The 13,682-nt window shown below is 34.1% G+C and overlaps 1 protein-coding gene across 1 annotated transcript; it reads right to left on the bottom strand.

Moving 5' to 3' along the window:
* Nucleotides 1-2,620: 2,620 nt before the first annotated feature.
* LOC102808176 (vacuolar protein sorting-associated protein 37A-like) lies at nucleotides 2,621-13,635 on the bottom strand. The gene is made up of 9 exons (XM_085497790.1): nucleotides 13,370-13,635; nucleotides 12,171-12,245; nucleotides 11,811-11,925; nucleotides 11,185-11,282; nucleotides 10,380-10,536; nucleotides 9,308-9,497; nucleotides 8,656-8,783; nucleotides 7,895-8,038; nucleotides 2,621-4,598 (listed from the first exon to the last, which is right to left on the bottom strand). Exons 1-9 carry the CDS (start codon nucleotides 13,474-13,476, stop codon nucleotides 4,536-4,538), a joined length of 1,077 nt encoding a protein of 358 aa, XP_085353916.1. The 5' UTR covers nucleotides 13,477-13,635; the 3' UTR covers nucleotides 2,621-4,535.
* Between the last annotated feature and the right edge of the window lie 47 nt (nucleotides 13,636-13,682).

Raw genomic sequence — 13,682 nt, 5'->3', positions numbered from 1 at the left:
GTTACTTTCAAAAAAATAGTTTTATTTAGGAAAAGTACAGACCAATTTGAACACTGCAATTGGTAAATATATGCAAATACACCGTTCTTGTAAGATACGAGTTATTGGTAAATAAATGCAAATACATCGTTCTTGTAAGATACGAGTTATTGGTAAATAAATGCAATTACGCCGCGCCTTTAAGGTACAAGTTGTTGTACATAGGGGAAATTCTATTTTAGTTGTTGAAAGTCACGGGACAACCTGGCAATATCATGAGTGCTTGTGTCTGTGCGTATCTTGCGAGATCGACGCAACCCATAAAATATAAACCAGCAGTAATAAGTTGTGTGTTTCAATAAAAGAATGGACATATTTGGCATAAAAATCACAATGGAAATACTGTTGCTAACTACACGTGGTCACACCTTTTACCGACTTGTTAAAGAAGAGCTCCCCTGTCGTATGCCACCAGTCAAATCGCGCCTCGCACGAGGTGTTTATTCATCCATGTCTGTCGATTACAAGTTAGTATGCCCACGCTTGTAGCTATGAAGTATTTTACGCACCGATCACGCGAACTCCATTGTTTTTGTGACCATAAAGTTGAAAAAAAACATGACACAAATTGATAATATACATGGAAATATGAAAACAGTGAAAACTGTTATTTCGAATAACGATTGCGCCACATTTAAAAAATAAGTTAAGAAACATAATGTGAATTAAAAAACAATTTTGCTTTAGAAACCTACCTTGTTACCCTGCAAAATATTGAGATGCGCGAAAATCTAACTAAATTCTACCTCAGTGACCATAACTTGAAAATTGAGACACAAAGAAACACCCCCGAAAGAAATGTTCTATTTGAAACGGCAAAAACCAAAACTTTTCCACCAAAGACACAATTCATAGCCTTGCTAAACAGTGGTCTAACACTCCCTGTGGCGAGGTACCCGGAAAGAAATATTTTGAAAAAAGACACCAACCCCAGTGACAATTTTAGTTCGTTTTATTTTATTTATTTGTTGTAACCTTTTCTATTGCAAACTATGCCTCGAAAGCGACATGTCGAAGTTTAGTACAGGCGGCATCATCAATTACGTACTCACTTCTATTCATGTTGTTAACACCTTTAAGCCGTGAATTTTTTTCTTTAAACAATGATCTGCCGCCAATTGACAGGTCATTGTTTGCAACTTAGCGTATAAAGTACAAGAAGTCGGGCATTTAACTTGGCGACAGAGTGGGACATCTTGCTACATTGTTACATTCCGACTTCAGTTCTCAATTTATTCACGCAATCTCCCCCCCCCCCCACGAAAACACATCCTAACAAACCACAAAAATGCGGACCCTGAAATGTATTGCTCAACAACCATAAGCACAACGTGCAAAGAAACAGTTTGTTCAGATATGAACGCATATCGAATATAATTTATACCCAATCTGTTTTGGATCGTCCAAACCAGGGCCGGATCGTCATGGCAACATGTTGCTTGCTTGAGTGGATCGCCAACAGCCTTCCGGTTTGTATATACAATAACATGGCATAGTTTCAAAACTGTTGTATTTCATTTCCACTGAAGATTACTACATGCCTCTCACCATTCTTGATTAAACCCTTGCCGTCCGTGCAGTATTTATTTTTACATACATAAGTGCTCGTTGCTGCCGCTTGTGACACGGAAACAATAACAAGCGTCTAATACAAGAATCACACCTTGCAAGATGTGTTAATTAACCATGAGGGTTACACCACGGTTACACGAACTCCAACGTTTTTAACCATAAAGCACTGCGTCACTGAAACCGATAATCCTTGTGGCCATATTTTATTTTTTAACAATCGACAACCCTTTCAGCATCACTGAAATCGACACCCTTTGACGCCCGTACATTTTTTTATATTGTATTGTGATTTGACTCTGGCAGTCTGTAATACAGCGCTCGCTATTGCATCACTGAGATCGACAACCCTTGGTGCCCGTGTATTTTTTTTAACATTTTACTGTGATATGACAAAAGACACAGCGCTGGCTGTTGCGTCACTGAAATCGACAACCCTTTTTTTTATTAACAAAGCACGATAGACATCACTGAAATTGCGCTCGCTATTGCATCACTGAGATCGACAACCCTTGGTGCCCGTGTATTTTTTTTAACATTTTACTGTGATATGACAAAAGACACAGCGCTCGCTCTTGCATCACTGAGATCGACAGCCCTTTTTTTATTAATAAAGCACGATAGACATCACTGAAATCGCGCTCGCTATTGCATCACTGAGATCGATAACCCTTGGTGCCCGTGTATTTTTTTTAAACATTTTACTGTTGCGTCACTGAAATCGACACCCTTTGACAAACCCATTAACACATATGCTGGCCGAGTACGGTCACTGGCCGAGTGGAATTCTGGCCGAGTTCGGTGGTCACCACAGAGAATATGGAGTGCAGTCTCTCGGGACTAAAGTCCCTCGCGTGAAGTACTTAGTATTTCCAATCAAACACCTTTGGCATTTGAATGTCTAGGATACACAATTACATTAGGCCCGAGGACTATCGACAGTCTAAGTACAATCACATAGCAATAATTCAATCAAATTAAAGTAGTTGATGTGTTATCAAATAAAGACAGATTTATTTACAAACAAATGTCTCATTTTATTCTTGGGACTTACTGCATACAGATACAAATAATTAAAAAGGATTTTTCAGAATACAAAATGTTACAATAAAGTTAGAATAATTTAACTACCGTAGTACAATTTTATGGTGTTGATATTTAGCCAAGTAGCTTAGATTATCCTTGGCAATTTAGGAACGTCCATTTCATTGAAATGTAGACATATGTTGACTGGTTACCTCAGGAAGGGGGGGGGGGGGTTGGTGACCAACAACCTCAAAGACAGCAGACATATGCAGTTGCCCTAATACAGTAAACAAGCATTTTATAACACACCAATATTCTGTGACATTCAGGGAACTTGCTTTGTTTGGACAGTTGGTTACTTGCATTTGATGTGCAAGACTATAGATCATTATCAGTATAGCGGTTTTAGTGTATTGTTACTGCATTGTGACATTACCAATATGGTGTGCTCAGTGTGTTGCAATTGGAAAAACAATATTCGACTTTGAATCAATGTTAAATACTGAACTGTGCAAGTTCTCTTAATGTTACACAATCTAGATGTGATATGGTGTTCTTTTTAACATATCATTCAGGCAATGTCACGCATCCTTTCCTTTTCAGGGACTATGAGTCAACTTTCCTAAATATATATATTTCTGGAGTAATCTGCAGTATAGTACCAGTATATTACCTTGAGAACTTCATTGGGTTAATCAAAATCATATGGCAGTTATACACTTTTACTTGCCCCCCCCCCCCCAAGTAAACACTCACCACCAATAATTTTAAATAAAACATAGCAATTTATAAATTAGACACTAATATTTAAAATACATGTATGCAGTCTGTCCAGAATTGTTGGCATCAAATTATTCCGATTTCAAAAACAAACTGAAAGACAACCAGGAATATAATTTGGTTTCAAATGTAAATTATCACCATGGTGAAACATTTTCAAAGAAAACCAGTCAGGAGAACAGATGACCACGAAGACTGGAATTACTAACAGTAAATGTATCAATGGTTTATCTGTCGGCACACTAGACCACTTGAAGCAGTATATATGTAGAACATGGCTAAGCCAATGGGTTGGGCCTGTTGAACAGAATGACCTGCAATGTGTATAATTATGAAAAGCAAATTAAGCCCTGTAATGAGCATATCTAGAGTAGAATATATCATATAAAGCAGAATATGCCCTGTAATGTGTATATGTAGAACAGAACAGGGAAGACATATTTCATTTCCACATTGGAGTGGCAAAACACTGAACTAATTGCCATCAAGCCATTCATAAGGTAAATATCAAAGTTTTTTTTTTTTTTTAGTTATGACTAGATTTCCATTCTGATTTTCATATGGCATTAATGGACTGCCACCTCACTTTCTATGCTGCTATACTCACCAAGTGTTCCCATTAGCCAGGAGGAATTTCCTCAGATAACAATGTCAATGAATATAATAATCTAACTGATATAATTAAAATTCAATGAAATACAATTTTTAAACTGTATACATAATAAAAAAATCTAGCAGTAACAGATACATCATGATATATCCATCTTTAGTATGTATCACTAATGTTTGATGCATTCAACCCATTTACAAAATAAAAACAGGCATAAATGCAAGCAAAAATTGTCATATAAATCCCCTTTAGCAGATTTTCACTTATTTGTTTTTAATTATATTATTATGTTGTTTTGCCATTTTTAGCAGGTTATAGTCAAGTATCCAACCATCTTGAATTACGAGCAGCCATCTTGGATTTGTATAATCCAATGTTTAATCACATGTCTGTTGGCTCTCAGCCATCTTGGATTGAATATCCAAGTATCCAATCATGCATCAGTTGACTTTCAGCCATCTTGGATTTGTTCTCAGCCATCTTGGATTACATCATCAGTGGTAAGAAGATATTAGTATCGCCTATCAGCCAATTGCATCAGCTTTTCTTCTTTACCTTTTCTTGTATGACACAACTGAAATAAAATAATATAAAAACGAAGCAGTAATATTTTGGGGGCAAGAAAAATAATTTAAAACTATAAAGATCCTACATTATTTATCTCAAATACGGGAGCCATACATGATATTCACTGCACAATCTTCCACCAAGAACCCTTGCTGTTAGAAAATTCATATAGACACATTCAATAGGAATCCTATCTGTCCTGCATGGCATTGTATAGAACAGGTACCATGTCCCATAGGAACGGTTGCCCATCCCATAAACAAACTTTCTCTATTTTGAATGCTTAGCGAGATTTAGCAAGGCCGTACATAAATAATAAAAAAGAAACATGGTGAAAAAAGAAATGACGGAACTCCATATTATGCACTATATTTAACTTTTAACAAAACGATAATACAATTAAATTTGGAACTGTTACAGCCATTTTAATTATGAGCATTAGCAAACTTCTTACTGAGTGAATTTATGCAAATTAGCAATTATCTCAGCTTCTTTTTAGTGCACATCCTAGAACTTTTGTTTTGAAATTTTCACAAATGATTGACAATGTGTTTATCTTCAAAACGTCGTTGGGGCATTGTTTTTGGTTGAACAGTGTTACAACAATCATACAGACAACTAGCCTGGGTGTTAATTTATGCATAAACTTGAAGTAGTAAAATTTGGGCTGCTGCCCTGCAAAAGTGACAACTGGTAGACAGTTTTCAAGACGACGCTTTCTTCATAGTAAACAGATGTACCCATAAACCAATTTTGACAGGAAACAGAAGCATGGTTTAGGAGCTAATTTTTTTAAAATCACTTTTGACCAAAAAAGCACATTTTTGTGCATATTTCAAACTACAGTGTCCATAAAAAAAAATACTCACAAAATTTTAAAATTCATACAATAAGCTTTCCGAAAATATATAGTTTTGTGGACAAGGGAGGTCATCTTGGTTTCCTAATTAACTAATTGTACCCTTGCACAAATCTGGATCAAAATTGAATCCTTCTAATTACAGGGGAATAGCAATTTCAAGTTGTTTAGGTAAATTATTTAATAGTATTTTAAACACAAGACTAGTTTCATATCTAGAAAAAAATAATATCCTCTCTAATAAACAATTTGGATTCAGGAAAGACTGTCGGACAACAGACAATCTGTTTATCCTGAAAACTATTACCGGTATTAATAAATACCTCCATCAGGACAAGGAGATCATCCATCAGGCAAATGATAAAAATAAATCGAAAACATCAAATAAAATTTATGCCTGCTTTGTAGACCTCAAAAAAGCCTTTGATAGTGTTTGGCATGAAGGTCTTTTTTATAAATTGTTGAAAAATGGTGTAAACGGTAATATGTACACAATTATAAAAGATATGTATGGTGATGTGAAATATAAGGTAAAAACAAGAAATGGTTTAACAGAATCATTTTGTTCAAATATCGGAGTAAAACAAGGATGCAACCTTAGCCCAAGTCTGTTTAATTTATTTATTAATGACCTGCCTGATATTTTTGATAATGATCATTGTGACCCTACACTGTTACACAACACACCCATTAATTGCCTTCTTTATGCAGATGATATTGTGATTCTTTCAAAATCCAAAAGGGGATTACAAAACTGTTTGGATAAACTATCAGCCTACACATCAAAATGGCAGTTGTCTGTCAACACAGATAAAACAAAAATAATGATATTCAATAAGTGTAACAGACTCCTTAACAAGGAAATATTCTTTTATGAAGGAAAAGAAATCAATATAGTTAAAGATTTCAATTATCTTGGCTTAACTATGAGTCCAAATGGTAAATTTAAAGATGCCATGAAAAACCTAAAAAGAAAAGGAATAAAAGCCTTATTCTCATTAAAGACCAAAATTGGATCTGGTAATCTGGACATGTCCATACTACTGTCACTATTTGATAAACTTATCAGACCAGTTATTGTGTATGGGAGTGACATTTGGGGAGAAGAAAGTTCTACAAAATCAATTGTAGAGGATGTTCAGCTTACATACTATCGGTACATTCTTGGTATCTCAAAAAATACACCAATCATGGCAATATATAGTGAATTGGGAAAATTACCTCTTGACTCTTTTATTAAGAAACAAATGATAAAATATGCCAATCGTATTGCTAATTCCACAAATACTCTACTTCAAGAAGCATACTATGTCAATAAAGTTATTAAAAGTAAATGGTTTAAAAACTTGATCTGATATTAAAAAATATTAACCATTCTTATCTTTTAAATGAAACAAATATTATCTCATTATCAAAATTAAAAACAATTGATGAGAAATTAAAAGAAGAGTTTACAACTGAGTGGAAAAATGAAATAAATAATGACAATAGGAAAAAATCAAATTCTAAAAATAAACTAAGAACCTACAAACTTTTTAAAACCAAAATAGAACAAGAAAACTACTTAACAATTATGAAAAACAGTGAACTTCGCAAATCCTTAACAAAATTTAGACTTGGCAACCACTGTCTGAAAATTGAAATAGGCCGGCATACAGGATTGGATTTTAAAGATGAACAACATTTTGTCACAAATTGTCCTCATTACAATGAAATAAGATTAAAACTTTACATTGTAGCTAATAAACGTATACCAAATTTTGACAAATTTAGTAATGAAAATAAATTCATATCATTACTAAGTGACGAGAAAATGTCTATTCCTTTAGCACAATATTTAAAAAACTGTTTTAATACAAGACAGCAGCACCTACATAAACTAAGCCAGTAATACATTCCTTGTATTCAAATTATTATCTTTTTTTTTTAATGCCTTTTTGTTCCCTTACTTTTTATGTGGTTATTTTTCTTTTACTAATATCTGATTTGTAACCCTTTTCATCCCCTCCGGGGGATCTTGTGTGTTAATAAATAAATAAATAAATTAAAATACCTGTCAGGTAAACTGCATCTCTACCTTAATCATAATAAATATTATTGATTTCTTTTGCTAAGTATATTAAGTCATATATAGGACTTTCTATGATTTCTATAGGATTTAACCCTTTCCCAGCAGGATTTACACATGTATAGGAACAAGTTCTAAATCTAATAGGAATCATATTGCATGTGTTCCTATTGAGGGAAAAAAACATTTTGGTAAATTTTTACTTATCAGTACTACCACTATAGTATCAACCAATATTCACAGTTTTAAGACAGTATAGTAGGATTGGTAAGTTAAATCCTTAGGAAATCATGTGATCAAAGTACATGGCATATTGATCACTGTTATCCAGTCATTTTGTGAAACAACAGCAGCCGAATCACATAATCCAACTTACTTTTCGTTTCTCCATAAACTGTTGCACAAAGGATTCAATATCAATCTGTTTATCTAAAAATAAATCAGCAATTTTTTCTGACTCCTCCTCAGCTTCAGCTGATGCAATCTTTAGATGTGTAAGAAGGTTGGATGGATTGTATCTCTGAAAAAACAATTTGTAAATAATGAACTACCGGTAGTCGACTGTTGGTCAGGAGCTATGCAAATCGTTTGGTGTAATGATCGTACGATCCTTGTTGGGAAAATTACATTCATGACACAGACCACACACAAGCTGATTGGACAGTACCATAAATTACAAAGTTAACAAACCTAAAGTCTTTCAAAATAAGTTTACAGTTGAATAATTTTATGAGATAATTACAAGGATACTGCAAAGAATGTGTTACCCTTTTCACCACCAGTTCCCCCTTTCCCTCACAAAATAGTCCCGTTTATAGTCTGCACCTTCCTTTAGAAGATTGGGACAAATAGCCAAAGTTTTTGAGTAAAAACCAAAAATTTACTCAAATGTTGTCTGTTGGCTCCAAAATAAAGGTTCATTTCCATAAATATTGAAGTATAAAATAAAAAAAGTGCAGAAAACTTTGGCCCAGAAAGTCTGGTGATGAAAAGCTTAACAGTGTATCAACCGCCATCTTGGAAATATTGCATAATCATTCCATATTAGGAATTCACATTACCAAATAAGGTAGGGTGTCAATTATGCAAAATTATGACACGGATGACAGAATTGAGGAATAAACATGGCTGACTTACTTCACTTAAGGTTTGTTGTTTCTGACAATCTATATCAAACTGTTTTCTCAGCTGTTCCAATATTTCATATTTTTGTCTTAACTCTTCTTTCTGAGATTCCAAATAGGGTTTCTTTCTCAGATTAATCTCTAAAAAAATAAAATTATCTATTTATTAACACATTTTTTCCATTCATTTTGACTATCCAAGGAGACCTGAAACAAGCCTAAAACTATAATCCCATCTCCATTACATAACTAAAACATATAAAAGATCCCTATTAAAAGTTAACACTTCTGTGTACCACACCCGCTCAAAAAAAATCAATCACCTACCGGTACAAAAATATTTATGAAGATTTTGTTTATTGATTTCATAAAAATAATCTCTATTTTTATCACAAAAAATATGCTCAGTTTAAACATTTTTGGAATAGAAATGTCCTGAAACTTAAAGTATTCAAACTTTGAATTTGTGAATCATGAATCCAGATTGTATACCCCAGTATATAATTTCAAAATTACTGTTTCTATGTTTTTCGCTAGTGAGCCTAATTTACCATGAAGACTATGAAGGTCTGGACACTGTGACCACCATCAATGACTGCATTAAATGTTCAACTGCTACAAAATGCTTTCTTTACTGAACTCTGAAAAGAAAAAAAAACACTTACTTGCTAAATCCTCGTTAGCATTGCACAAATCCAGACGGTCGACTTGTAATTTCTTCATCTGCGGTAAATTAAGTGAATATTCTGCTAGAATATGTTCCTCTGCGTTGAATGCCTGTAGTTGTGAAACTGTTTTACTATGAAGGTCGGGAAACGATGTGGGCACTGTCGGCATTGTATAAGAACATGACATCTGTATATGGGGGAGAAAAATACATAATGAATCAAACCCAATTCTTGAATTGTAAGCTATCAGTTAGGCTCCAACTCTTGCAATATTGTACGATTAGTACACAGACTCAATGCTATCAGTGAGGTTCCAACTCTTGCAATATTGTACGATTAGTACACAGACTCAATGCTATCAGTGAGGTTCCAACTCTTGCAATATTGTACGATTAGTACACAGACTCAATGCTATCAGTGAGGTTCCAACTCTTGCAATATTGTACGATTAGTACACAGACTCAATGCTATCAGTGAGGTTCCAACTCTTGGAATATTGTTCGATAAGTATACCGACTCATTGAAGTATGAAATTCTTCTGACTGTACAATAATTATTTCACTATCCTTTTCACCACCAGACTTTCTCAGCCAAAATTTTCTGCACTTTTTTCGTATATTCTTCAATATTTTGGAGCCAACAGACAAAATTTTTACTCAAAAAATGTTTTGTCCCCATTTTTCTGAAGGAAAGTGCAGACTATAAAGGGGACTATTTTGTGAATTTGTGATGAAAAAGAAGGAACTGGTTCAAGACAAACCATGCTGTACATCACCAGCATTTCGAGTCTATTCAAAATTCAGCAACCACTAAATTAATTTCATGATATTTCCCTCGTTTTCAGAAAACACCACATTCACCATGCCATGACATGTTTGACATGGATCCCCTTTGACATACAATTCATATTCATTTAAACGAAATTTGACCAACTGCGCAATGACTGTTGCTTTATAAAAGATTTTCAGTTTTAATATCTATCTTGGGCTCAAATTGAAAAGAACATTCTTCTAACTTCAGACAAAAAAACTGTCACTTCTAACTAGTTTGCAGCAAAATCTAGACTTACTGGCACTGGACTGGAGGTCGTCAGCGTTGGCATTGGTATCTGTGGTATATAATTCATGCCACTTGGTACTGTTGATATAGGATTGACGGGATATGGTGCTACAAATGGAGCAGCTGCTTGAGGCTGTGGTGTATATGGTAACTGACTTGGCGGCGTGCTATACAAATAGATTATTGTGTAAAAACAAATCATTAGATTAGATGAAATTTAATGATTGGTAGAAAGAAATAGCAAGCATTTTAATGATAATGGACCATAAGATATAAGACCAAAATTTGTCATAAATTTGGACTGAAATGCACCATGTAACAATATAAATCTGTTTGTTAATAGTATTTTAGATTCAAAACATACAACAATGCATATTTCCACCGAGATCAGTGACCTTTGAATGTGTATCACCAGTGATCAGTCGAGTAGAAACAGTCAAAATATTTTATCAGATTTTCTCAATTTTTGCTTGATATTTTCATACAGGACATCTGTTGTTCATACCATACTTTATACTGATGAATAAGGTGACCAAGTTTTATAAAGTTTCGAATAGAAATGGTAAAGTTATTGTGCACACAATAACATTATTAACGACGACAATGACAGCGACGACTACAATGACAACGCCGTACAGAAATTTTTCCCTTAATATACCTTTCCCTTCCATCTTTGATGTTATGGGTAAGGTAAAAACACATTAATATAAATTTGTTTATCTCATGATTTCAAACTATTAGTGGCATCTTCATCACACATCATTATGATTACATATCCTTATATTATCTTCACTCTATATTTTATGAATACTCACCATTGAGGGTGCTCAGTACCAAATATCATAGGAGGATTGTTTGTAAATTCTAAGACAACAGAACATATTGTGCGGCCCAAATCTGTATGCACACCAAACTAGTCAAAAAAACAAAACAATGTTCTAAAATTACACATGTTCCAACTTTGATCAACACACATTAGTTATATCATTACAATCCTTTGAGTCTTAATTAACTTCTGCAATTTTTCGATAAAAGTGTCTCAATTATTTTATACTGTAGTGAATAAATATTCAATGGTGTCAGCGTAGAATAGGAGTTTCGTCATTTTTAATTATGATTCAATTAGTTTAGGATTAGACACAAACAGGCTTAGGTTGAGGTAGGTTATGGGTTTAAATAGTGCAATAATTTAGTGATGTTTCGGCATTGTTGGGGAATTTGAATATTGTGAAAAAAAGTAATTATTTGTATTCATATAGTAATAATCAAAACTAGCTAATATCAAATTCACAACTATTGTTGCGCATCAACATTAATCTTATTCATGTCATTGAAAAATAACAACGAAACAAAAGATATATTAAATGTCAAAACATTTGACAGGAACAGTAAGTGCACGCATAGACAATGGGGTTTATGATGCACATAAAGGTAGACTTACTGAATTGATACTAGGACAGCCAGTTACTATCATATGCTCATTAACCCATGGATGACGAACTGCGGGTGATACTTTAACAACTGGCTTCTCTTGTGGAAAAGAAGGTGGCAGTGTACTGGAGAAGAGAAATTCCAAACATCATTAATCCCATAGGATGTGCATGGAAAGGTGTGGCAAACGAACTGGTATTGTATCATAAGACAATTATGTATTTTATCCTATATATGACAGCAGTTTGCTATGATTGAATAAATTGTTATCATTTTGCAATTATTGCTGAGACCACTGAACCCCAACCAATGTGTGTTGTACTCATATAAGTGAATAAATCTAAGAACATTTATTGATTGAGACCCTTACATATTTAGTGATACTGTTGAAGAACCTATCGTCATGGTTACTCTGTATTCCACATCTCTTTGAATTTCAGTCACACTGTGGAAGAGACAAGTTTAGTTAAATAATTGATATCTTCTTATTTCACAATAACAACAAAAAACACAAACTGAATTCAATTCAAAGAAGTGAATCAGGACACATCTTTATCTTCATCACCGTATGACACATTTTCATCTATCAGACAACCAACAGCATTGACAGACTTCCCTTATGGTCAGTCAATGGGTATTTTAACATGTTGCAGTAAATGATCAAATCAGTTTTCTTAGAAGTGATGATTATTACTTGAACTGAGGTGGTTGTTGTACCATGCATGTGCATTATATTTGTGCCATACAAACAAAGATGGTGACTTTGATTTTTGTGTGTAAAAGCTGTGGTGTAGTATTCAGTGACTTGCAAATACACCTGTTACCTGGTACCAATCAATTTACTTGTAGGAACAGATGATCAGTGCCCTCGATCATTCTGAAACAAGCACTGAAGGGCAAGATAATTTTATAAAAATTGCCATTTATGTTTGAACTATATTAGAAAATCCAATGACTGATATATAATCAAGTTTTAACCATTGATGAGTCGTAGTTTAACTTAACAATGAAAATATTAATTTTATTTTGTAACATATTTCACATTTGATCAAAGGTTGAATAGTTTCACCATGATTGCTACAGTGGCAATTGTGGAAATATAAAACTGATGATTTTTCTTGACCGTATGTTTACTTTCACATATTTGCTAGTTGTATTTACATAACGTGCATGTATATGTAGTACGGTAGCATTAAACTGTGACACCGGGTCCTGAGGGGATCCCTTGATTTATATGGGTATGTGAGGCACCAACTTTTGCTGACATTCACATTCCGTTAGACCAGATCCCTCAATAACCCACCCCTTGAAACAAGTTGTCAAGAAAACCGACCCCTTTTTAATATATATTTCCACGTATCACACATTATTCAACACAGACAAAATACTGTACGACCCCTTTGAATTGATTCATGAAAATGTCAAAAAAAAAACTTGACCAATGAAAATGTCAAAAAGGAACCCCTTGCCCATTTTGAAATATAATTTATAGACCCCTGGTCCTGGGTGCTACCGATTAGTTTTATTTTGAATGACATCAATATTTTAAATTCTATTAAATTGACTCACTTGCGATTGAACTGTTTCAGCGATCCGATCTGCTTGCTTCTCTGTTCTTGGAGGTGAGTGGCTGCAGGTAGGTTGCTTTTTGTCTTTCCAAAGCCAAGCCAAGACATTACTAAAAGTGTAACGGGTTGAATGAATGTGAAAGTAGATATTCCCAATAATAAATCCTCGTGCGATAACCTTAAATACACGGAAATACTGTCTATCAAATAGTCACTCAAATAAATTCGTAGAATATGACATCAATTTCCAATTTCAAAGTATGGCGCCCTCTAGTGGTGACCTTAGTTTCCCAGAATGCCATTGTAACGCATGC

The sequence above is a fragment of the Saccoglossus kowalevskii genome, chromosome 4, assembly GCF_978046115.1.
Source record: "Saccoglossus kowalevskii chromosome 4, keSacKowa6.1, whole genome shotgun sequence".
NCBI classification, from domain to species: domain Eukaryota; kingdom Metazoa; phylum Hemichordata; class Enteropneusta; family Harrimaniidae; genus Saccoglossus; species Saccoglossus kowalevskii.
Note: the sequence above shows the minus strand (reverse complement) of the source record. Positions and strands in the feature narration are given on the sequence as shown.

What these genes read in the sequence shown, in the direction of transcription:
- LOC102808176 (XM_085497790.1), bottom strand. Translation starts at nt 13,476, where the DNA reads ATGTCTTGGCTTGGCTTTGGAAAGACAAAAAGCAACCTACCTGCAGCC. An exon ending in CGACCTCCAGTCCAGTGCCA is followed by an intron (nt 9,498 to 10,379) that starts GTAAGTCTAGAT and finishes CCCCATATACAG; the next exon opens with ATGTCATGTTCTTATACAAT. An exon ending in AGTTTATGGAGAAACGAAAA is followed by an intron (nt 4,599 to 7,894) that starts GTAAGTTGGATT and finishes ATTTTATTTCAG; the next exon opens with TTGTGTCATACAAGAAAAGG.